Source organism: Phascolarctos cinereus, unplaced genomic scaffold (assembly GCF_003287225.1).
Source record: "Phascolarctos cinereus isolate Bilbo 61053 unplaced genomic scaffold, phaCin_HiC Scaffold_726;HRSCAF=1367, whole genome shotgun sequence".
Classification (NCBI taxonomy): domain Eukaryota; kingdom Metazoa; phylum Chordata; class Mammalia; order Diprotodontia; family Phascolarctidae; genus Phascolarctos; species Phascolarctos cinereus.
The window spans coordinates 27,593,548-27,619,584 of NW_027556098.1; the positions used below are offsets into that span (position 1 = coordinate 27,593,548).

The 26,037-nt window shown below is 39.5% G+C and overlaps 1 protein-coding gene across 4 annotated transcripts; it reads right to left on the bottom strand.

The window, feature by feature from the left end:
- Positions 1-1,567: 1,567 nt before the first annotated feature.
- Positions 1,568-24,758, bottom strand: LOC110212829 (regucalcin-like). 4 transcript variants are annotated; one of them, XM_020992923.2, is made up of 7 exons: positions 24,450-24,539; positions 22,580-22,760; positions 9,664-9,846; positions 6,741-6,956; positions 4,127-4,258; positions 3,451-3,605; positions 1,568-2,095 (listed from the first exon to the last, which is right to left on the bottom strand). In XM_020992923.2, exons 2-7 carry the CDS (start codon positions 22,740-22,742, stop codon positions 2,045-2,047), a joined length of 900 nt encoding a protein of 299 aa, XP_020848582.1. In that variant the 5' UTR covers positions 22,743-22,760; positions 24,450-24,539; the 3' UTR covers positions 1,568-2,044. The 4 variants fall into 4 exon arrangements, with proteins under 4 accessions (XP_020848582.1, XP_020848581.1, XP_020848583.1 ...); XM_020992922.2 differs by lacking the exon at positions 24,450-24,539 and adding an exon at positions 23,049-23,152; XM_020992924.2 differs by lacking the exon at positions 22,580-22,760 and having other exon boundaries at positions 24,450-24,758.
- Positions 24,759-26,037: the final 1,279 nt, after the last annotated feature.

The following is a 26,037-nucleotide window of genomic DNA, read 5'->3' on the forward strand; positions in this document are numbered from 1 at the left end:
ATGAGGAAAGTTTCAAGCAACAGCTATCTAACTTGCTGAAGAAAAGAGTAGTTATGACAGCACAGATTTCTATAAGTTCTTATACAAATGGATAGGAAACAGGAGATAAGACAGGACAGGCTGTTTTATGTAAAATTACAAGTATCCACTCTAAAATCTAAAACTTCCCAGTACCCTGTACCCTTCTGTCCTTGGCCAGTCAGTCTTTTTGATAGCCTCTCTGGTGGGTTTGAGGCAGGCAGAAGGGGTCCTACAAAACAGAGTAAATCAAACCTTCTTTCCCTGACTCTCCAGGATAACTTTTGGCTTCCCCCCAGGATTACCACTCAAGTCACTATCTGAAAATCCCTTCATGTATTAAACCAAGCCCCTACCTATTTGTCCTGTCACTATTTGTAAGTGCCCTCAAGCAAATAGGTACAAAATTATTTCCCTGAGGATAAGTAAAAAAAGAAGGCTTCACCTGAAAGTGTTATCGTACAAAGCAACAGGCTGCCCAGGAAGGTTTCAGGACCTTCTTCCATTCTTCTTAAATAAGAGACCCATCTGTCAACAAGGGTTTTGTCCTGGCAGGGATCCCAAGCAGACAATTTCTCAAACTCTTAAGGCCATCTGGGAACCTTGACTTTTTCAACTTTCTTTCCATAAATAACACATTAAGCCCAGTAGATGGCAGCTGAAACCAAGGATTCTGCCAAATCAGTATCCTGAATGAATTTTTTTGTATATTAATTTTTATTCTAAACCCAAACACCAAATAAAACAGATATTTCCTTATACACAGTAGAATCTGTATATGCTTTTAAAAGTAAGATTTCAGCATTTAAGCTCTCTTTTTGCCACTTATAACACTATAATTTAGGTGCCACGAAAACAAAGAAATAAACAAAATAGAGTAAGAGCTCAGACTGAGGCCATAGCAAAAGTTAGGGACCCAACCTATGACTTTATTCATATCCATGGTGAGGAAACTCCCTCTACCAATGCAGAATGGCACCTTCTCTGCAGCCTATCATCTTGGAAAGCTGCCTAGAACAATGAGAGGGTAAGTAACTTGTCCAGGATCACACAGCCAAGATGCATCAGAGGTGGGGACACATTCAGAAAGATCTTTGATGAAATTTTAGACGATTAGACCATTTTTATTGACAAGTAAGGGTGTGTCCAAGAAGGCATTCATGCTCGTGAGGGGCCCTCAAAACCTTATTATATAAAGAATAGTTATGTTTAGATTGGAGGGAAAAAAAAGACTCAAGAGGAGGGAAGGAAGACAAGACCACTATCATCATATGTGAAGAGCCATTTTATGGAAGGAGGATTCAGCTCATTTTGCTTGGTCCCAACTATGGTACACATAACACACACACACACACACACACACACACAGAGGTTGCCTCCCCTGGCTAGACTATAAGCTTCTTGAAGACAGAACTGTCTTTCCATTACTGACAATCTTCAAGCAGTGGCTGACTGCTTGCTAGTGATATAGAAGGGAAATTGAGCTCAGGTCCTTGGCAACCCTGAGAGTCTATTTAAAAACTAAAACACGAAAAAATGAAAGAGACAGTCAAGTAGATTGATATTTATTGGGTGTGGATGTCTTAGGCCTTTTTATGACAAAACAGAAGAATATATGTGGTCCTTCTTCAACTAGAACTTAGAAAGGAGGAAGACATGTCAATTGATAGGTGAAGAATTGGCGATTTCGCAGCACTCTTTACTGAGGATTTTGCAGTGTATTGACAGAAGTAATGAAGCCTCATGATTGCTCATGAGGAGGCTACATTCATGTCACAAGATGCTCTTGGGCCTCTTCATTTGGCAGGGCAAAATAATTAGCCCCAAAGACTCTTCAGCTCCAAAGTGACCCTCAGACATTGTTCCAAATAAGATCAAATCAGTTAAAGACTATTGTTCAACCTATAGGAAAAAGTAATTTGGAGGGGGTTTCTCCTTGATCTAACTCTATTTGAATCCAAATTCTGCCAAAGAATTCCAGCAAAAAAAGAGAGCTGGGAAAATTAGCCCAGTGTGCGTTGAGGATTTATCCAGCAAAGGCATATGGGGCGATTCCTTTTACACCAAGTCCAGTTATCTGTTTAAAAGAGAAAAAAGGTGGTTGGGCAGGGAGGAAAAAGTTTTGGAATAGAAGGAAAAAGAAAAACACACCCATTATTAGACTTTCAAATAATTGTTATATTTCCTGAATAGAAACAAGAATTTGTTTTAATCTTCACTCTAATATTATCCTTAAATATTTTCTCTTATCCTAAAGAAAGGTATTACTTACTAATTGTCTCCTAAAATCTGAGGCATAATCTGACTTCATTATTCACATGACACAAATCTGGCTACCACCCACTGGCAATTAACTTGGCTTTTAGAAGGATTTGCTCGTCTTCATTCCTCTCCAGGTGACAGTCTCCTCAAAGGTCTCAGCTGCAATGCCCCGGAAATCTTTTCACCTTGGAAGTCTACTCCAGCACCAGATTTTACATAGTGGAAGGATTGTCGACCTCTTTGGACCTTCTCTCTTATTGGCTACTTCCTCCCAGAACCTCCATCTTAAGGAGTAGGCCCAGGTCACCCATGTCATCTTTCCTCTCCAAGCTGCATTTCTGTCTCTCCCAGACCTCTACCTTTTCTCCTCACTCTCCTTTTACGTGTTATGTTCCTCATTAGAATATAAGCTACTTAAAGGCGCTATTTTTGTTACTGTTTTTATTTGTATTCTCATTGCTTAGCACAGTACTTAGCATGCAGTAAGTACTTAATAAATGCTCGCTGACTTGATTTATGGACTCTCTATTTTCTATCAGCTTCCTCCTCTGCAAGATGAGAGGGCTAGACTAGACAGATGAACTCTTGAGGTTCTGGTCATCGATAAAATTCCACTTTTTGGATTCTGTTGTTGTTTGTTTTGGTACAATGAGAGTTTACTACAAGAGCCTGAATAGATTCCAAAGACATCCACACTAACAGCTCATTCCATTAACATAATATCAACCACAGAAGCTATCTGTCACTGTGCAATATTCAGGATTCAGGGTATTAGCCTGGCACATAGTAGGAGCTTAAAGCTTATTGAATGACTGATCTGTGCCCAATATACCCAGTCTTTCTAGCTGGAAGAGTCTGCTAGAGAAGGTGCTTTGCTTTCATGGCCTTTGAGAATTTAGTCACTTTTATATAATACTACTACTACTACTAATAATAATAATAATAATGTCCTTTATTTGTCCTCTAGAAGGACAAACTAAGAATTTGGGTAAATAAATGCCACAGACAGGGTGTACCAAAAGTCTTAGTGCGGTTTTAAGCCATTATTAAAGCTAAAACTTTTGGAATACCCTGTATTCCAAACACAGAAAACAAAGAAAGGGCACCAGCTGCTTTGATATTTGGGAAAGGTTTCTTTTTCATGTAATAAAGGGAAAAAAATCAAATCACCTTGAAAATCCTTCCTGCCTCTGGTTGTCTTGCAAGTTTATCAGGATCCAGGCCACCCCAGGCAGAGGTCACATATAATTCAGAATAATCCTTTCCTCCAAAACAGCAGGAAGTTGTTTTTTCAGCAGGCAGCTTTACTGTTTGAAGTCTTTTTCCTGGTTAGCAAAGGATTTTGTTTTAAATTCAGTTCTACTGATTATGCAAGTGCTATGATAACTAGTCACCCTTCTTCACAGTGAGATAAACACAACAGGGTCATTGCAGAAAAGATCCCTGGATTTGGAGCCAGAGAAATTTCTTAAGTAAGGGACTGATATGGTTAGACATAAGCTTTGGATCTATCAGTTCAGTAGCTCTGTGGATAATGAAGGGCAGAGAGAAGAGACTGGATATGGAGACTCTACTTAGGGATCTATTGTAATAACACAGGCAAGAGGTCAGGAGGGACTAGACTAAGGTGGCTGGGGTGTGAGAGGAGAGTGGATTCATGTGATCCCAAGGAAGTAGAATCAAGACTTGCCAGCTGTAAAGTCTAAGGTCCTTATTTTGAAGGCAGTCCTATCAATAATGATAATAATAATAATTTTATAATAAATTCCTACTCCATCTGTAAAATAAATGCTCCACTCTGTTCTGTTACATTCTCATTAGACAAATAAGTTTATGATGGACCTACCTGTCTCTGGATCTAAGCGGATCACTCTCCCTCCATTGTAGCAAGCCACCCAGAGCTTCCCTTCATTATCAATGCACATTCCATCTGGAATGTATTCTTCCTTTTCCATCTTGTACACACTTCTGCGGTTGGCTAGGGTAGGAATAGGTAGGTCAGTGCTGAGTATCTCACAGTTTTATTACTAAAATGTATCAGTTATCAACCATGTATTGTCTCCATCTGTCATATGGTCCAGACTCTTAAGGAATTTAAATTCTAGGAGACAAATGGATAGAATAACTCGAGATTTTTTTTTCCCCAAAACCATTTCTTTGGGGGAAGGGTGGAGAGAACAGATAGAAGAAGGTTCAGGTATGTTTATTTCTATTATTTTTATTTTATTTAGTCATGGTTTTATGGCAGTTTCTGGAAGGGAAAAGAAAAATGGTAATGGAATGAATTATGAAATACTTAAAACTCATTTCTTACTAAAATACTGAAAGTCATTTTTAAGATTCATCTGAATTCAAGTGCCCAGACTCTGATAGTATATAAACTGCATCCCAGTGGAATATTTCTTGTGGACTTTTTATTCATAGAATAGATATTTAAATTAAATCTAGTCTAGGAATGCATTGAATCTTACCTACATAAACAACAAAAACACAAAATTAATGTTGTGTGCAAACTGTTGTTTTGACAAACTGCTGCACTTTATAGAGACCAAGTGTGTGAGGCTGTATTTATTGAATAAGCCAAACGTATATTTATGTATAGAGGGTACATTTTGAAGCCAAAAACGGGTTGGTTTAAATAACTTGGAGAATCAAGAGCCCAAGTGATCTTTACAGGGACTACATATTCCTGAACTCTGAATATGGTTACTGTCAAATAAAGGTTCAACATTAAAAAAAAAAAATCAAACATGACATGTGAAAGAAAAGGAGAAAAAATATGTCAAGTGCCTTATTTTTAGAGCAAGACATCTGTGCTGGCAGATTTTCTAATGAAGTACATCAGAATAAAGAGAATTCTGGTTTCTTTGAGAAACAAAATTCAGTTTGGTAAGAGACTCTAGTAGATTCTTGCTTTTCTAGTAGGACAATCTTTCTTTTCAAATGTTGCCTTTTAAATTCATCCAAGTAGCAAAATAACCTAAAGCTATCACCACCTGAAAAGTTTTTTTTCCAATCATCCAAGAAGTTGTTTTACTTGACTGTGTTATTTTATTAAAAAAATTCCTTCAAAAGAAAAGGAAGGGAAAGAGGAGAGGAAAGAAAATAAATAGTGTTAATTTTTTTAAAATTAAATTTATCCAAGTAATTTTTGTCCCTACTATTTTAATCATAGAACCAGAATATTTCAACCTAATTCTCCTATCTTTGACAGACTATTAAAGCTAAACTGAGTAGTTGTCTAGGGCTAATCAATATATGAAAATCATCATTACAATCTAACTTTAGATATCTTTTCTTTACAGGTATGTCTTCCACATCGCAGGGACTAGGGAAGCAATAAGCTCACAATCTGGAAAATCTGCATAAAAGTTTTTGGCCCTCCCTTTGTACTAGAGAAGAAGTCTGAATTATTATGGTATTAAAAGACAAAAAATGTTGACATTATACATTATTACACTTGTTTTATGCATTTTTGAGTTTCTAAACCTTTTCTGTGTCTGCTGGCCTTCACATGTCTGCAGCTTCCACAAAAATCCCCAAAATTCACATTTAATTTCTTATGACAACAAGCGGTATATTGAAACCACAATGGCGAAAGTCAGAATATGGAAGGGATAACAGCATTCAATTCCATGTGTCTTACTTAATACATCTTTTGGTAGAACACTGGTAGAATCAGATCCAATAGAAACCCAACGCACAAAGCTGGTGTCAACAATCCCTAACATCTATAACATAAGCAAGTTAATCTTTTAAAAAGATGCAGGATTTCATCAGTGTGGGTACTACCCTTCACCTGTACAGACTATAATCCATCCATACCTTAGTGGATGGTTTTTTGTGAATGATTATAGCCAAACATATTCATGACCTTATATTGACCCTTTGATTTATAAGCCTCTCCAAAGTTAGCTAAACTGGTCCCCATGCAAAAGGCATACAATTCATCCCTCATTCCACACTCAAAATCCTTCTACTTTGGCAGGACTTTCCACACCTTGTACTTTATTGGAAGAGCCTTTGAAGGTCTCTATATCCACGGTGTTGGGTCTATGCTATACCCAGATTTCACTATTTATAATTCCATCTATTTTTGCTTATATTACTGGTTCTATTAACTTTTACAAACACAAGTATAGTTTAATATTACAGCAAAAACAATAGCTAGTAGTAAGTGTGTTAATAAGATTGTAGTCCTTCACTCTTTCACTATCGCATACAAATGCCAGCACTACAATGAAGAGTATTCACTGGCCCCCATTTAAAGGGATACAGGTTGACCTGCCCTCTATCCAAATCTGTATAATAATGACCCATATCACCACAATATTAGAAAGCTGTTTAGATCCTATCCAATTGAGTCCAGCCTTGACTGGGGCAGAAAGGTTGACTGTGACCGTCAGCTGCAGAAAGTAATAACATAGAGGTGACTTAAACAATGGCAAAAATAATCATACCAATTTTTCCTGTCTGTAAGTCATAATCAAAGGCATCCACAGAGTAAGACAGGCTGTCAATGTAATAGAAGATTTTGTGATCCAAGGACCAATCCAAACCATTCGAGATGTCCACATGATCAAAGTACTTCTCCACAGTGCCATTGGGAAAGAGAACGTACAGGGAACCTTGGTGCCTCTCCAGCACCCCAGGGGCAGTCTCCCCGGCCATGGTACCTGCAAAGATCACAAGGATATGAGAAATGCTGTAATATATTCTGCCACCAGGGTAGACAACATCCCAGGCTCACAGATATAGAGCTAGGTGAGACCTGAGAGGGCCCCTAGTCAAGCCCCCTAATATTACAGATAAAGAAACGGAGGCCCAGAGAGGTTATGTGACTAGAATAGGGTCACACTGCTAGGAAGTGGAAGAATTAGATTTCAATCCAGGCCCTCGGACTTCAAACCTTTCCACCATACCAGGCTGCTTTTCAGAAGTAGGAGAAAGTTTCTGCCATACTAACAGACAAGATTCCTGGGCTTTTGGCTGCATTCTTCTGAGCTCTCCCCAGGAACTTTGCTCCATCTGTCCCAGTCCTTGGTCTTCCTACCCACCAACAACCCAAGAGCTAGGAACCCTTAATGATGTCTTTAACTGACCAGTTTCTGAATAAATTTTTGTGTGCATATTAATAAACCTTCAACTCTAGACCCGTTTCATTTCTCCTGTCCACTTCACCTGTACCTATGAACACTATGATAACTCCCTAGACCAGGGGAATGGAGCTAGCTCGTGTTAGCATCTTTCTTAGAAGAAGATAATTGTTAGTGCTCACACTACGACTTAACGAAACACCAGCACAGATCTCTGACCCTTTGGGTACCTTATATTTATTAACAAATGGAGCCCTGGAGACACATGGATCCCACTTTGTTTTTACAGAATGAACCTATGGTATCTTAGGCCTAGAACTGCTCTTATTCTAGAGAAAGGCTGAGCTGCCAGTGACCTTTATGTCCAGGTCTACATCCCTGGCAACCAAATGCTCAGTACTGAAATTGCCCCTTGACAGGATTTCCATTCATTAATTAAATCACATAGAGTCTCAATGGATGCCAATCTGGGGTTCTTAATTTAATTTTTTTCTTTTTTTATCTAGAGCTGTGAGTTTATTGGTCTGGGAAACTCCCAATGTGAAATCACCCTCCACTAATGCAGACAGAGAACTGCCTACAGTTTATGGTCTTAGAGGTTCTCCTGGAGAGCTGAAAGGTTAAGCAATTTGTCCAGCCCATGTTTCAGAGACAGGATTTGAACTCAGATCTTCCTGCCACCATGGCTCGTCCTCAGCCCACTATGCAACACTACCTTTCAGTTTTACTAGTAACACTAATAAAAGTCATAATAACTGAGAAGGCAGAGATCAGAATTATGGTTTCTACTGAACAAGTGACAGAGGAGAAATATTATTAACTATCTGTCTATAAATCTATGTAAGATATATCTACATATATTTTATATATATGCATTTTTTAAACTATAGCTATTTATTAAAGGTTCAATTCTTATGCTGTCATTTGAAAAAAAAATGGTCATTGATTGAACAAGAATTTATTAAGTGCTCCTGTTAAGCAAGCATGGCATAGTGGATAGAAAGCTGGCCTTAGGCCCCGGAAGACCTGAACTCTAAATTCTGCTTGACACATGGGACTCTTGAGCAAGTCACTGATGCTCTCAGCATCTAGCACTGTAGGCAGCTCTCCAAGACTATGAATTGCAGAGAAAGGGCCAACCTGCCCTAGCAGAGGGAATTTCCTATATTAGTGAAAGCACAGGCCCAGGGCCTATCCCTATCCCACTGAGCTTGGTGCTACATTACTGAAAAGAAAACCAGCCTTTGCAATAATAGATTTCCCCACTAAAAATAGGTATACATTTATTAAAATTAGTCTTTGGTTCTGCCCCATTCTTATGTCATATTATTTAACTGATGGCCATGAAAATAAATCACAATGATCTGTCAGGCCCTTTAAATTGGGCTACCAGAAACTGCTTGTCTAAAAGCTAGAAAAGCAACCGATTCCCATAGTATTGTTTAATAACAAGAATGGGAAAGTCAATTTTTCTTCATATAATCTATATCTATATATATGTATTTTATATATATATATATGTATGTATGTATATATATAATATATATATATATATATATATAGAGAGAGAGAGAGAGAGAGAGAGAGAGAGAGAGAGAGAGAGACTATATTGTCAATGAGAGAAAAAGGGAAAGCAATTCTTTCCCCCCTTTCTTTTAACAAGTGGCAAGTATTGACCCAGAATACTACCATTACTACCCCCACTACTGTTAGGTACTACTACTGCTACTACTACTACTACTACTACTACTACTACTACTACTACTACTACTGTTGCTGCTGCAGCTACACTACTACCGCCACCACCACCACCATTACTACAACTACTACCACTACTACTACCACCACCACCACCACCATTACTACAACTACTACCACTATTATTAACACCACCATCACCACCCCCACTACTACTGTCACCCTATCTGGTAAACAGTACAGACTATAACCCATCCATGCCTTAGTGAACAGTCTTCCTGAAGTTTTTGTAACCCAGAAAAACATCACCTGGTGATAAACCTTTTTTGTACTGACCCAGGCTGGTCCCCAGTGTATTGGTAGGCCTGCCTGCAAAGCTTTCTTTTGCTTGGTAGGACTTCTAGATTTTCTGAATGCTCAAAGAGCTTTTGAGAACCTAGGGCCACCTCCCTGACTCCATGACCCAGCTGAGAATGGCTTTATCAGAGAAAACCCATCATTAACAGTATTTTCTTTCTCTTTAACATGTTGTAATCACTGTTTTCCCTATAAACACAGAAAGGCAAAGGTCAAAAAGCAAAAATCATACCAGCAAAGTATCTCCCAGCTGGATCCACCTTCCCATCATTGAATCGATTGTTTTTCTTATCTTTATCCACAGTGTACAGGACAGTTAACGATTGGTCCTCCCAGTTCAAAGTACAGAACCGAGTCCCTACTGTTGCAACATACCCACCAGACTGTCGAATGGCCACGGAGCTGACCGAACTATCTGTAATTGCAAAAACAAACACACACCATCAAAAGAAATGAGTCAGAACACATAAAATGTCCAACGTCAAGTACAGTGATATAGAAGAGACAGCACTGGTTTAGGAGACAAGACCTGGGTTCAAATCCTACCTCAATCACTTATTACCTACATGACCCTGGGCAAGTTATGTAATGACCATGGGCCTTAGGTTTCTCATCTAAAATGAGAAAGTTGGGAAAAGAAAAGCAGGCTACCTAGAATTGCCCGAAAGTTCCAGCCTTGCTGACTCCAGCCCAACATGAGGTAAGCTGCCAGAAACCTACAGCCTCTAATTACCAACATAAGAGGCCCCAGCACACAAAGCCAGTGACCAAGACCTAGGCTCCCAACACAAGAAGCTTGGGTCAGTGCCTCTGTTCCCCCCCAGGAGAGCTCAATCTCTTTAAAGGCCAGGGAATAAAGAAGCACCATGAGTAAAAAGAAATGTACCATAGATTCATATTATGAGAAGAGTGAAGATCAAGACAGAAATTCTAAAGAGGACAACATTGTCAACAAACACATATCTGCAACGTCAAAAGGAAATATGAACTGGTCTGAAGCCCAAAAAGCCTTCTTAGAAGAGCTCAAGAAGGATTTTAAAAGTCAAATGAGAGAGGTAGAAGAGTCCTTAAAAAATACAATTGGCCAATTGGAAAAAAAGTACACTGAAGAAAACAAGTCCCTAAAAACACAATTGGCCAATTGAAGAAGGAAGTACAAAAACTAACAGAAGAAAACAATCTGTTAAAAACTAGAATTGGACAAATGGAAACTAATGACTCTATGAGAGAGCAAGAATCAGTCAAACAGAAACAAAAAAATGAAAAAAGAGATGAAAATGTAAAATACCTCATCAGTAAAACAACCGACCTGGAAAATCAGTTCAGGAGAGACAATTTAAAAATTATTGGACTACCTGAAAATCATGATGAAAAAAAGAGCCTGGACAGTATCTTTCAGGAAATCATAAAGGAAAACTGCCCGAAGTCCTAGAACCAGAAGGAAAATAACCATAGAAAGAATCCACCATCACCACCTGAAAGAGATCCCAAATTGAAATGCCAAGGAATATAATAGCAAAATTCCAAAATTACCAGATGAAAGAGAAGGTGCTGCAAGCAGCCAGAAAGAAACAATTTAAATATCATGGAACCACAGTCAGGATTACACAGGACCTTGCAGCTTCTACATTAAAAGACCGCAGGGCATGGAACATGATATTCCGTAAGGCAAAGAAGCTTGGATTGTAGCCAAGGATCAACTACCCAGCAAAAATGAGTATGATTTTTCAAGGGAGGAGATGGATATTCAACAAAATAGGAGACTTCCAAACCTTCCTGATAAAAAGACCAGAGCTCAACAAAAAATTTGATCTTCAAGTACAAGATTCAAGAAAGACATAAAAAGGTAAATAGGACAGAAAGATACAAATGTTGTTAATAAGGGCGGACTGTTTACATCCCTACAAGGGAAGATGACACTTGCAGCTCTTGAGAACTGTATTGTTATTTCACCATGTAAAAGGAGTATATATAAAGGGGGTGCCTATTAGTTGACTTCAATGTAATTTGTCAGTATTAGGGTAGTTGGAGGAAAAAAATTATATGTATATATATATATATATATATATATATATATATATAGAGAGAGAGAGAGAGAGAGAGAGAGAGAGAGAGAGAGAGAGAGAGAGCACAGGGTGAGCTGAAGATTAAGGGGTCATATCTGGAGAATAAAATTATGGGATGAAAGAGGATTATACTTGGAGAATAAGAAAGGGAGAGGTAGAATGGGGTAAATTATCTCACAAAAAAAAAAAAACAGAAAAGAAAAGGCTCTTACCGTGGAGAGAAAACGGGGGAAGATGAGAGGGAATGAGTAAATTTTCTTCTCATAGGATTTGGCTTATGGAGGGAATAACATATACATTAAATTGGGTATGGAAATCTGTCTTACTCTACAGGAAAATAGGGGAAGAAGGGGAGAAGAGAGCAGGGGGATGATAGAGAGGAGGGCAGATTGGAAAAGGGGGTAATCACAAGCAAATACTTCTGAGGAGGAACAGGGTCAAAAAAAAGAATAGAATAAATGGGAGGGCAGGATAAGATTAAGGAACATAGAGTTAGTTTTTCACAACATGTCTGCTATGGAAGTGTTTTTCATAACTGCACGTGTATAACCTATATTGAGTTGCTTGCCTTTTCAGTGAGGGTGGGTGGGGAGAGAGGAAGGGAGAAAATTTGAAACCTAAAGTTTTAAAAACATATGTTTAAAAATATGTTTTCACATGTTACTGGGAAATAAGAAATACAGGAAATGGGGTACAGAAGTCTATCCTGCCCTACAGGAAAATAGAAGGGGAAGGGGATGAGAGAAGGGGGGAGAGATAGAAGAGAGGACAGACTAGGGGAAGGGATGTTCAGAATGTATGCCATTTTGGGATGGGGGGAGGGGTGAAAATTTGGAACTCAAAATCTTGTAGAAGTAAATATTGAAAACTAAAAATAAATTTATATTAAAAAAATAAAATACAATAAAATAAAATGAGAAAGTTGGATTAGTAGACCTCTGAGGGGCCTTCTGGCTCTAGAACTATAATATAATCCTATGTTCTTGTTTCAGCTCTGCTTTGAAGAATTTTGTAAATAATGATGATAAAGCATTTATGTAGCATTTAAGGTCTGCAAAGCTCTTTACTTACAGTATCTCATTTGAGACTCATGACAATATGAGACAGGAGCTATTACTATTCTCACTTTGTTAAATCATTAAGTTATTTTTCAGTCCTGTCTGACTCTTCATGACCCCTTTGTGGTTTTCTTGGAAAAGATATTGGAGTGGTTTGCCATTTCCTACTCCAGCTCATTTTACAGATGAGGAAACTGAGTTAAGCGATTTGCCCAGGGTCACACAACTAGTAAGTGTCTGAGGTTGAATTTGAACTCAGGAAGATGACTCTTCCTGATTCCAAGGAGAGTGCTCTATCCACTGTGACACCTAGCAGCCCTTATTCTTACTTCACAGCTGTAGAAACTGAGGTTTTATTGATTTCAAATGACTTACCCAATGGTCATGGGCAGCTACCCTCTGCCTCCAGAAAAAGTCTACAGCTTAAGACAACTATACCATTGTAGATGTGAAATTTTGTCCCAATTTAAAAGGAGCAAGAGAAATTATATTAATGAATGAGAAACTCAAAAACTGTTATCCCTTCCACATTGTGGGGGGGTGGGGGTGGAGAGGGGTGGGTTAAGAAAGCAGCACCCCCACTATCTGGAAAATCTGCATAAAATTTTTGGCCCACCCTTTGTTCCAGAGAAGAAGTCTGAATTACTATGGTATTAAAAGATAAAATATGTTAATATTATACAATACTATATACATATATTTTATGCATTTCTGAGTTTCTAAACTTTTTCTGTGTCATCTGCTGGCCTTGTGTGTCATCTGTGGCTTCCACAAACGCCCAAAAAAATTCTCATTTAATTTCTTATGCTAACCCTTGATATATCGAAACCGTGATGGGGAAAGTCAAAATGTGGAAGGGATAACTATACCTATGAAAACAAAGAAAGTTGGAGAGAAAAACAGAAGGAAGCCACAAAACATTTCAGAAACCATTTTATTTCATTCAACCAAGATGGCAGAAACAATTCCAAAAAAACCATAACTTCATTGATTTGAAGACTCTCTCCTTTAAGTACAGATTTTTACAACTTTCTGCACCCTAGGAAAAGGTTTTCGTGAGCTTCTGAGGCTAAAAACAGTTGACTGACCAATCTTTAGTTAGAAGTCTCTCTGCACTTAATTTGGCCATTGAATAGCATTGAATAACACATAATCTACTAACAAACAGGCCCATGTTCAACACCATACACCAAAGAACTAAATGAGCACAAGTTCCCAACTTGGTAAGATCTGCTGATGAGGATGGGCTCTAGACCCCAAAAAGGAAAAACCCTGGATTTTCCCACACGGCCAAATCTCTGGCATTTGCCTAAGGCTATAATCCCAACAACTGGCCTTTTGTTATAGCCTACATTCAACCTCCCAATTCTGGTTACCCTTTACCTAGCCTAGCTCTCCACTGTCTTACTTACCTATGGCCACTTCCCACCCTTAATCCTATCTAGGCTCCATTCTCCCTTGGTCACTGGTCCAAGTCCCTGGAATTTTATTAACTCATAGACTATTTGGCCACTCCTAGATCCCTCCCAAAGTCTTTCTGTATATAAGATCCATCTTGTTTCCATTAAGGTGCTCAGATTCTAGCCAATAGTTCACTAATATGATAGATGTTCTAATAAACCTTGTCTTTGGCTGAAAGAAGGCTTGGGTCAAATTCTTTTGGGCAGGATCTGATTTTGAGATCCCAGCACCCCAAAACCTCAACACAACTAGAGTTAGACCTTAGTGGGCAGAGCTTTCAAGAACCCAGCATCACTTCTTGCTATGGGGAGGTACTGCAATAGGTCTTTAATGGATAAATAATGCAATGCTTCCACTCAGCCTACATGTCAGACTGAGGGTGATGAAGCACTGAGTCAGTTTAGTGGAAAGAGTAAACACTGGACCTGGAGCCAGAAGACTCATATTTAAATCTCAGCTCTGACATTTACTCACTGTGACTCTCTCAAATCACTTAACTTCTACAGTCTTCAGTTTTCTCATCTGTAAAATGGGCCATAAGAGGAGGGCACAGTTGTAGAGGAAAGAGTGGTGGATTTGGAATCAGGAAGACTAGAATTTAAATCCCACTTCACAGATACAATGACCCTGGGCAAGTCAATTAATCTGTCTCAGTTTCAGTTTCTTCACCTGGAAATTGTAATGTAAAATATAATATAATATAAAAAAACCAAACACATCAATAAAGGTCATATGCAAAATGTGGATAAAAACCTCCAACTCGCAGGATTGTTGTAAGGACTAAACGAAATAAAAGTGCTTTGCAAACCCTTGGGTGCTCTTTAAATCCTATCTTGCAGGATTATTGTAGAAAAAAAAATGCCTGGTCAAGGACTTTGTGTTTGCAAGGTAGAAATGATTAGAACTTGACTGTCTATGGTATCAACCAACCCCCAAAAGTAGGCATGGCTGGTAGCATCATTTATCTGACCTAGTGCCTTTTGTTAGCCTTGTCTCAGAAACCTTAATAATGATGTCACTTGATTAAATGAGATCAAAGGAAATTATATCTATAAAGTGCTTAAGTACAGGGCCCAGCACATAGTAGGCACTTAATAAATGCTTATTCCTTTCCCTAATAACACAAGCTAGCATTTGGTTTGCAAAGCACCTTGCAAGTATCTCATTTTATGCTCACAATAACTCGGGGGGGGGGTGTCTATTATTTTGATATCCATTTTATAGATGAGAAAACCGAGGCAGGCAGAAGCCAGGGACACATGCCTAGTAAGTATCTGATGTCAGATATTAAGGCTTCCCAACTTCAGGTCTAGCATTCTATCTATTAGACTACATAAGTAGCAGTAACTAGTGGTTACAACCAGGGATTTTGGTTTGGGGGTTTATAGGATTGATCATATCCCAGTGGTCAAGAATGTCAAGACAGTAGAAGAACAATAACTAACACCAGTTAACTACAAGCACATACTACTGTGGTCTGAGATCCCCAAGATAGGGTCTGCCCCTTCCAGCCCTCAAACATGCAAAGCTATTCATATCAAACAGCTCCACTGTTCCCATTTTTGCTGTCAATCATCTTATATCATCACAGAAGCTACATTTCAAGTCCTTTCGTTGCCAGGCCACCTCCACCCCCCAAGGTCACATTATTCCGAAGTGTCTGCTGTCATGTCTAATCTCCAGGGATAGTGCCTTGGTGTTCCCCCCTTCTCCTTATCTAAGGCACAGTGGTCTTGTAATATCTCCTCCGACCACAGGAAAAGAGTAAGTTTCAGAGCAGCTCCTTGACCTCATTCATGAGCATGGAAAAAGAAAAACCTAGAAAAACATGGAACATGGGGGTGTGGGACAAAGTACCATCACTTTGTGGAGACCCCATTAGTTAGCAGCTCTGAACTTCAAAGAGGAGAGTCCTCCCATAATAACAAAGCCATGAGAGGAGGAAAAAGGCCCCTAGGGTGGGGAAGGAAAAGAAAAAGGGATAGGCAAAAAAAGGTCATCGTTGTAGAACGTTAAATTGGGAAGGGACCTTTAAGAGACCATCTCCTGCCCTTTTTCTTTTTCTTTTGCCAACTTATCTATCCCCAACCCATGAGTATAATGTATTTGGGTGCCACTTGGACACTGGCAAAGCATTTTAAATACATTGATAACTACATTAGATCCTCCCAACAATGCTGTGAAGTTGCAGGTGCTAAAGATCCTATTTCCATTTTACAAACAGGGGAACTAAAGTCCAGAGAAATAACTTACTTTTAAACAGAGTTACACAGCTGTTCAGTGTCTGATGCAAGATTCAAACCCAACTCTTCCTTAGTCTGAGGCCAGAGCTCTAGGGCAGCTGGGCCAAGAAAGAGGTAGATGATGAGGGTGGTGAGGCATGGTACAATAGCATTAAGGGATCTAGAGGGAGAAGAGAAAGAAGGCAGATGACAGATAAGAGACTAGAAAGGAATAAAAAAAAAGAAAAATATGCATATACCCACATACATGCATATATGTGTATACATATGTACACACACAGATGGGGGGGTGGGGGGAAGTTGGTTGGGAAAATCTGAGAGAAATTATTCATGCCTTCATTCATTTTTTTGGCACCTACTGCAAAGATGCCACAAACATAATGTTTTCTTTACTTGTACATAGTTCCTGATTTAGCTCATTCACACACATGTCTGACTTTGCTATTTGCTTCTATGCTGGAGAAGAGGGGTGTGGGGGAGCCCTCCTTTTTTCTCCATGTTTCAAAGACAATCTGACCAAGGTAAATATTATCACTTAATAAGAAAGATCTAATCGGAAGGCAACAAGTTGCCCATCAAAATACTAAACAGTGCCATTTCCCACTTATATGAGGCATTCCCAAATTCTAACTATTATTTCCATTTTACTGAGGAGGAAGCTGAAGACAGAGAAGTTAAGGCACCTGTCTGTGGTCACAAATCTTATGGCAGTCACAAGGTGATTGCAGAGGCTCTTTCTTCCAAGTCTATGAGACCTATAAAAAAGCAGGCTAAGGCCTAGCAGGGTAAATAGTCCACTACTCCATGGTGTAATTTCAGGACCCAGTGGGCCCCTTCATCACCTCAAAACCTCTCCCACTGGCCAGTTGATAGCTGAAATGCTACTGTTAAAAACTGTCTTCCTTGGGTTTAAAGCTTCCATCTCTGGTTAAAAGGTAAATATCCCTAGAGGCCTTAAGTTTTATGTGCTTAATCTATACTTCAGTGTTTCCTGGGAGCAGGTTTCCTGGCTAGAGGCCAGAAAGAGGGATGGAAGGAGTGTAATAGAAAGTGATTGATGGACTTCAGGAATCAGAGGTTCTAGTCCCATGCCTGACATTTACTTGTTATGGGGCAATTTACTCTGAGCCTCCATCTTCTGGGGACAATACTGCCAGTTGTATATGCCTCCTAGGGTTCTTGTGAGAATAAAATGAGATAATATTTGTAAAATACTTTAAACACCTCAAGGTCCTATGTAAATGCTAGTTATTGTTATTGTTATTATTTCCATTATTTAGTGAGGAAAAGGGCCCCCAAAGAAGTAGCTGACAGGCTTCACTTAAAATTTTGCTCAAGTCCAGAAATCTGCTTTAGGATGAATTAGAGAGTTCCTTGGTTCCAGAATATTTTATGTTTTTGTTTTATTTTATGTAGATAGGCATACTTATATATGTGTGGAAGCAAAGGCCCTTTTCCTACTTTTAGAAATATTAAGAAAACATTTTAAAATGATCTGATTCTGAAGCTTTAGGACTAATCCGAAACCTTTATCAATCTTTATTGACTACAAAACAATGTCTTGCTCTCCTTGGATTCCTTGAAGTAATTAGAACTGCCAGACAAGGCCAAAGGGCTCTAAATTGATCCCCCTGAAGACTGACCTAAGAGCTGTACATCTTTCTCCCCTCCCTTGCAAGGATTAACATACTGATCAGAGGGAAGAAGTCTCTTTAATTACTTCAGGTCACCTGTGACCATCGGAGGAGAGCCCTGGTATCATGTGGGTTTAAATGGTTTGAAGGACACGATTTTCCATGATCATTCCTGAAAGATGTGACTATTGTTCCCTCAGATGAAGTAAAATATTAACCTTAAACTACATGACTATGTTTTATCACGTTATGAAATTTGCCTCATTTAATATTCCCATGTTCCTTCAAAATATCTTGTTAGAGGGAAGTCTGAGGACACTAGAGAACTGTTTGGACATTTCTCTCAAGCAGACAATGCTGGAATTTAGATTACTGAGAAATTAATAAAAATCATTTCTATTAGGTTTGCACCTAAATGCAGAGTATAGTATTAATATTTTTCAATACATTTTTAAGCATACATACATACATACATAGACACACTTTATAACTGTCAAAGTTAATGAAGGACGTCACTATGCATGTGCACACTCATGCACAAATGCCAGCCTGTCTCCAGCTGGCCCTCAACATTAAAAGGACAATAGCAAACTTAACACATCATGGGGTATAACTTTGATTTTCAAATTTCAGGTGAAAATAGGAGGTGTCCCACAAGTCATAGTTCAGTTTTGTGCTTTAATGTTACATCTTCCCCCCCTTCCTTGCAAAGGGGGGGCACTCTGGGCATTGAATATTGCACGCACCATCACAAAGAGTCCATATGTTGGTTTGTGTGGCTGAACAGTCTTTTTTGGCCTCTTCAGGAGGACCTGAGTTCATATTTGGCCTCAGACACATAACTCTCACTAGCTGTGTGACTCTGGGCAAGTCCCTTAACCCTAATTGCCTCACAAAAAATCTTTTTACAAGGGATGGCTCATTTGGGAGGGAAGTAGAAGGGACACATTCAGAATAATGGATAAACAGAAAATAAAAACAAAAACTTTTTAAATTAAGAAAATATATAACACAAGCTTTAAAAAATGACAAGCAGCTAGGTGGTCAGAAAGTATACTGGGAAGACCTGAATTCAAATCCAGCAGTAGACCTTTACTATCTGTGTGATTCTGGGCAACTCACTTAACCTTTATTTTCCTCAACTATGAAATTAGTGAAAATATTGGCAGTTATCTCCCAGGGCTGTTATGAGAATAAAATGAGATAATATTTATAAAGCACTTAGTGCCTAACTATATACAGTTATACATATATAGTAGGTACTATATAAATGAGTCAACTCTTTTTTTTATTATTTTTAGGCAATTGGGGTTAAGTGACTTGCCCAGGGTCACACAGCTAGTAAGTGTCAAGTGTTTGGTCTGAGTCCCGGATTTGAACTCAGGTCCTCCTGACTCCAGGGCCAGTGCTCTATCCACTTCGCCACCTACTTGCCCCAATACTATATAAACACAAGCTATTACTGCTCTGCTTTTTGAGAAAAGTAGCAAACCAGCAGATTTCATAAAGCTGAATCCTTTTCAATTAATTTTTTCTGACTGAAATCCAACTTGCAGAGAACAACTCATTCTTCTGAGTAAGACCCATTCTCATTCATTGGCCTCAGAGAGATTTTAATACCTCTTTAGTGTCTTACTATTGAGCACTGACTGGTTCAGAGTCAGAGTTCCAGCTCTGCCCCCTTACTCTCTTTGTGACTACAGGCACAGACAGATGACAGTCTCAGGACTCTATCCACTTCACTACCTGCCCATCAACCATCACGAATCAAATGCATCTGTGAGAGATCATCTCTCAGAAGTGAAGCCTCCTCAGAGGGTCAATAGTTCTTGTTAATAGTTCTTGACTGTTGCTTTCAAAACCCTCCCCCACTCAGACCCTATTCAGAAAGAATACCCTTGCCCACAACCTGAACTGCTTGCCCTTGAAAAGCTTCCCCCTTTTCATGTGTCTGGGAAAACCTGTGTCTCGGTGAATAGATTGTACCCCCGAAAGCCCAGCCAATGGGATAAGGGGAAGGGTGTTAGGGAGGAGGAGCTTGCATTAGGGTATAAATAAGCCTTTACTTCTGTAAGGAACTCGTACTCTCCTGGCCTGCAATGGTAAGTAAGAGGGTACCCTTTCTCATGAGAAAGCAATAAACTCCTTTCTACTTTCAAGGTATCCAAGTCTTTGTTTTTATTTTTGAGTAAGTGGTCTCTGTCTCACACACATTCATTCCCTTGGCCATAAAATTGCAAGCCCTTTCACCACCTCCAAATAAATGTGTTCTGGAAAAGCTCTATGTAAATCAAATAAGTATAAATTTAATCATACTTAAAAGTACCTTGGGAGCTCAATAGAAAAAGAGATCTTTTATAAATTCAATACATCTTGCTAAGGAAGGATATATCTGGACTTCAAAAAGGTGGCAACTGGACCCGATAGTTTAAATAGATGAGACTGTGCTCTTCTTTAAATCTTTCCTTTAGTTACAATGAAGGAGAGTAATAAAAAAGTACAAAGAACTCAAAAGATTCAATAAACTTCCCAATCTCTCCACTATAGCCTGCCAAATCAATTCCCAACCCAGGTAGGTTGTAGGTCTTCCTTAATCTAGTCCCTTTACCACCTAATCTCATAGTGTTTTATCTACCTTATGTCAAGGAGTCCATTCCCAATTCTCTCAGGGTTTCCACACATTCCTCTCTACCCTTCCCCTTCAGACTCTAAGTTCCTCCTTATCTCCATGGGTTGTAGTCCTTCCCTTCCTTCAAGACCCAATTTAGATGTCACCTTCTTCAAGAGTTCTTTCTGGGTCTCTCCATTTCCCTCCCCCTCAATTTTTTCATAGTCCTTTCCCGGGAGCTCTACATCTTTTACTCACCATGGAAAGCGGAAAGATTGCTAGACTTGAGGTTGGAAGAAAACTGGGTTTGAATCCCACCTCAAATACTTAGCCCAAGGAAGACCTAGGATCATTTTATCTTCTCTAAACTTGGAGTTTTTATATGCAAAATGGGGATGATAATTGCATCTAATTTAGAAAGTGGTTTAAGGATTGAGTGAGATACTGCCCATAAAGTGTTTTGCATACCTTAAAACACTAGATAAATGTCAATTACTCTCACTAGAATCAAAGGGATTTGTGTATTATGAAGGAGATTTGTGCATAAATTCCACACTCACCATAGTGGATTGTAAATTCCTAGAGGACAGAATTGGTCACAACTCTCTTTGTATCTCAATGCTCATCTTTGAGGCTCCTCCACAACAAGTAAAAGTTGATTTGAATGGTGGTTAACAATCAGCTTTTAACACCTTTCAGATCCTAAGAGAACTGGAGAAGAGGCACCCCAAATCCTCAATGGGGGACTTATGGGAAACACCCAGAGGAGAATGGAGCTCAACAAGGACAAGCAAGGAGAGGTTCAGGTACCCCTTTGCATACTCCTAGGACTCTATCTGGTAGGAGGTGGGAGGAGAAGAGTGATAGTGAGACTTAAAAAGGAGAAAAGAAATACAACAGCATCAATGAACAAAGTGCACAGAAGGGAGGAGAATGAAGTTCAGAAGGAGACACAGCTTTCTTTTTTTTTAATTGCATCTAAGAGAAGTTTATACTTTTACAATTCTCTTCTGTTCTTTTTTGTACCAAAATATCCATGTTTGTTATAGCTCATAATAAAAAATTTAAAAAAAGGAAATTTAAAGTGTCAAAGATGCCGCCCATGGGCCCTGTAGAGAGACCAAACCAGATGAAAATAACTGGGGAATTTTTAACAAAATAAAAAGACAATAAAACATAGATAACATTACATTTTAAGACTAAGTCAATTATGTGGCCCATGGGAATACTTATATAGGCTTCCTGGCCCGTTTCTATTTGAGTTTGGCACCACTGATCTGTACCAATAAAGGCAGTATTAATAACACAAATAATAACTAGCATGATATACAACTTTGAAGTTTGCAAAGTGCTTTACACACGTTATCTCATTTTATCCTCACAACAACTCTAGGAGTTAGGTGTTATTTTCTATCTCCAGTTTGTTACTGTTCATTCTAGTTCGATTTTTCGTAACCCCACTTTGAGTTTTCTTGGCAAAGGTACTAAATGGTTTGCCATTTCCTTTTCCAGCTCATTTTACAGAGGAGAAAACTGAGGCAAAGTGAAGTGACTTGTCCAGGGCCATACAACTTTTGAACTCAGGAAGATGAATTTTCTTGACTCTATGCCCCACACTCTATCTACTGCACCACCTAGCTGCCCAGTTTACAGATGAGGAAACTGAGACAGACAACAATTAATTTGGCCAGGGTAAGTGCCTGAGGTAGGATTTGAACTCGGATTTTCCTGCTATCAGGTGCTGAAATCAATACTATCTGAAGATCTACCATGTAGACAAGATCTTGCTTTTGGAGTTCTTTGGGATATAAAGTAACTTCAAAATTAAAAACTTTGAGTCTCTTCCTCTGAAAGCAGGAGAAAACAGTTGTTTATAATCCACAGATCTTACCAAAAGGTCAAAATAGTGATACCCAGCACAAATGGCAGATTAATTTTTAACTCCCATTTAAAATAAACTAGATCCAACATTTTTAGGAAGAAAAATCCAGAGATATGCCTTTGTATTCAGGCCATCTCTTTAGGAGAAAAGGTTAGCTGTTATAATGGGCTGTTTCTTAGATAAAGAATCCCCTCACCTACAGTAATCTCCTGCACTTGCTTGGTGAGTGAATCCCATCGGAAAATCTTGTTGGATGGAATATCCACGTACAGCAGACTGTTGGATTTTTCCTCCCACACTGGAGATTCTCCACACTTGCTGCTGTCCAGAACCACGGACTCAATTTTAATAGAGGACATTATCAGGACAGAGATCCCCTAAAAGCAGCAAAGACAGACAAAAGGCAGCATGAATGCCCATGCACCCAGGATTTCAAACACCTGGCATAAAAACCACAGCTAAATTCAAAATAATTTTAATCAATTCAAATGTCCAGGGTGGCAGAGGCAGTGTATGAGGCACTTTGCAGAAAGAAAGCCATCCATGGAAGAATCAGGGAGACTTCATCTGGAGTGTGAAAACAAGAAACAGCCAGTAAAAAGGGTCTCAGTACAAAATGAAACATCCCTCCCCAAAACTAGAGCAGAAAAGGAATGTCAACTTACCGAGGATTTTTAAGTGGCTTAAAAAAAATTTTAAGAGCTAAGTTTCAAAAATCGTGCTCAGGAATCCAGAGAGGAGTTAGGCTCTAGGAAGGCTGCAGTTGACTGAGTCCCTTTTATACTCTGGACCAGACACTGAACTACAACCATAAATATTGATTAATAGCTAGATTATCTCTTATCCTATCATCTCTGCTTAAAGCAACTGTTCTCCAGTTGGTTCTTTAACTTATTTCCAGATCAAAGGACTCTTTCCAATGTTATCTTTAGTTATTTGTCTTTCCAGTCCTCCTAGAGGACAGATCAGCTTAATTTTTCCTGGTCTGGCTTTCTGTTTTTCCTCTCTCTCCAGAATCTGGCACCTCCCTTCTGAAGGGATTTCTTTCACAACTTTTAAGGACTAATTTAGGAACATAGGGTATTAATTAGGGTAGCTAGGATACAGAGCATGGAGTCTGGAAGATCTGAGTTCAAAGCCAGCCTCAGATACTTCCTAGCTGTGTGAAACTGGGCAAGTCACTTACCCCTGTCTGCATGAGTTTCCTTATCTGTAAAATGAACCGGAGAAGGAAGTGGCAAACCACTCCAGTAACTTTGCCAAGAAAACCCTCAAATGGGGTCATGAAGAGTCAGACAAGACTGAAACTATGAACAACAAAAGCTGCCCCTAAGCTAGTGGAGGGAAAAGGACACAAAATAGAAATGATGAGAAGGTTTTAAAAAAATGGCAAGAATATGCGGGGTGAGTGAATGTGGAAAGACATTTGGGATTGTGAGCCTGGGTGACTGGGAAGATGGTGGTGATCTGGATAGTAATAGTAATAATGTCAAAAGGTCAGAAGAGAGGGAAGATAATGAGTTCTGTTTTGGACATGTTGAGTTTGAGATGCCTATGGAACATCTAGTTGGAGCTGTCCACGAGGCAAGGGGTGATGAGTGATGAGCGCTTGGAGCTACTCACCCAGGTAGCAAGCAAACCTCAGAGGCAGAATTTGAAACAAGATCTGACTACAGATTCAGTACCCTTGCAAATGTTTAACAAGACTAATCTTGAAGCATGTTAACTCCGAAATGGTCTTGCAACTATTTCTTTGTTATAACCTCCAGGAACATAACTTAAGTTCTGCCCTCCCCCCCCCCCCCCCCCCCCGCGACACAAGGAACACCTTTTGCTATTTTATAACCTTCCCTGAAAGGACAAGCTGTTAGGGAAATTGGCAGTGAGCTCTATGTTTCAGACTGGTTGCACAATTGGGCCAAGAGATCCATTCTGAAGATCACCCCTCTGTCAGGGACAGCCATTCTCCTGAATGTTGCTGCAGGGGGAAATCTGAAGGTGCTGGAGAAGTGAGTCGGCGGAGCCGGGTTAAAGGAACTTAATCAAAAGCCTTAAGCCGCGCGTACCTGCCGGTGTAAAGAGCCTTGGAGATTTCCCTTTAGTGCCGACGCAATCAATCTGTCTGCCGCTTGGTCTCAGGTGACTGTTGTGGTCCCCTTCAGTACACCACATGCAGCGGGGTTTACAGTGGGCAGGACCCTTTAGGGGTGGCTTGGGCAGATAGCGCGTGAAGAAGAAAGGAAGGAAGGAAGGAAGGAAGGAAGGAAGGAAGGAAGGAAGGAAGGAAGGAAGGAAGGAAGGAAGGAAGGAAGGAAGGAAGGGACGGAGGGAGAGAAAGAAAGAAAGAAAGAAAGAAAGAAAGAAAGAAAGAAAGAAAGAAAGAAAGAAAGAAAGAAAGAAAGAAAGAAAGAAAGAAAGAAAGAAAGAAAGAAAGAAGAAAGAAAGAAAGAAAGAAAGAAAGAAAGAAAGAAAGAAAGAAAGAGAAGAAAGAAAGAAAGATCCGGCCTCGGCTTTGGGGGTGAGGCAGGCGGAGTCAGATTCAGACGCTGGCTAGCTGCGGGGCCGAGGGAGGAGTGGCTTTGAAGAGCCTCGGCGTTCACAGAAGGAATTCTTGCCAGTCCAGCCTCTCTTTAGGAAGGAAAGGGGGGAACTAAGGCAGTCTCAGGAGTCTTCAGCTAAAGGCCTAGCCATTGTGGAAGCAGAGGTGTGCGTGGCACCAGCGGCTCTCTCTGGCTCTGCGCAGGCACACACTGGGCTGGCGTGGGGGAGGGGAGAAAGGACTTGACATACTTAAAGAACAATTAGGCCTACTCCTTCCTGAAACCAACTGCTTCTGGATCCTAGCTACTTGGGTTTAGGCTGTAAAGGCTGCCCGTGTTTTTGTGGAGGCAAGAAGATGCACTCTTCCCTTTAGGAGGATGACCTCGGATAAAGATCTGCTGGAGTGGTGAAGCTTGGGAAGAGTATAAAAGATCACATTGGATCTGAAGTTGTTCATTCTTGCTAAAATTAAAAGCATTGTTAGAATATCTATAATGTGGGAGGGGGGAGTGAGAGGAAAGGATTTCAGTTAGTACATAATTCCTGTGTAAGTAGGATTTCAGAGCTCTTAACTCGGGACCTGTGAACCTATTTTTAAAGATATTTTAATTGCTATTTCAATATAAAGTGGTTTCTGAAGTATTTTATTTTATGCATTTACATTTTTTTTGAGGCTTTACCACTCTGCCAAAAAAAGTCCGTAACACAAAAAACGTTAAGAATCCCTGCCTTAAGATTTGCTAACTCACCCAAGCAGGTGGTACAATAATAATAGCCCCTACCTTTACAGATGAGGAAACTGAGGTTTTCAGAGCCCAAGTGATTAGCCCAGTGTCCTACAATTAATTGCTGCAGTTTTGCCTCAACAAACCTCTCTCTTGAGAGATGTGTAAAAGGGAATATGGTTGTTTTTATTTTGTTTTGTTTTGAATGCAGTGCTAGAGCAGAGGAGAAGAACTGAGAAAATAATCTTCAAAGAATTAGAACAGATTAAAGCCAAGCCAGGAGGACTTGCTTGCATCAGATATGCCCTCTAGGAAATAGAACAAAGCACTTGATGATCTGACTGTTTTCACATTTAAGACCTGTAGCTAAATCATCTGTGATTGCCTG

Excerpts from the sequence above, each read along its gene's own strand:
- LOC110212829 (XM_020992923.2), bottom strand. The coding sequence starts at position 22,742 with ATGTCCTCTATTAAAATTGAGTCCGTGGTTCTGGACAGCAGCAAGTGT. Across the intron at positions 9,847-22,579 it reads AGTGCAGGAGATTACTGTAG|ATAGTTCGGTCAGCTCCGTG; the intron begins GTGAGGGGATTC and ends TTGCAATTACAG. Across the intron at positions 3,606-4,126 it reads CCGCTTAGATCCAGAGACAG|GAAAAAGACTTCAAACAGTA; the intron begins GTAGGTCCATCA and ends TTTGCTAACCAG.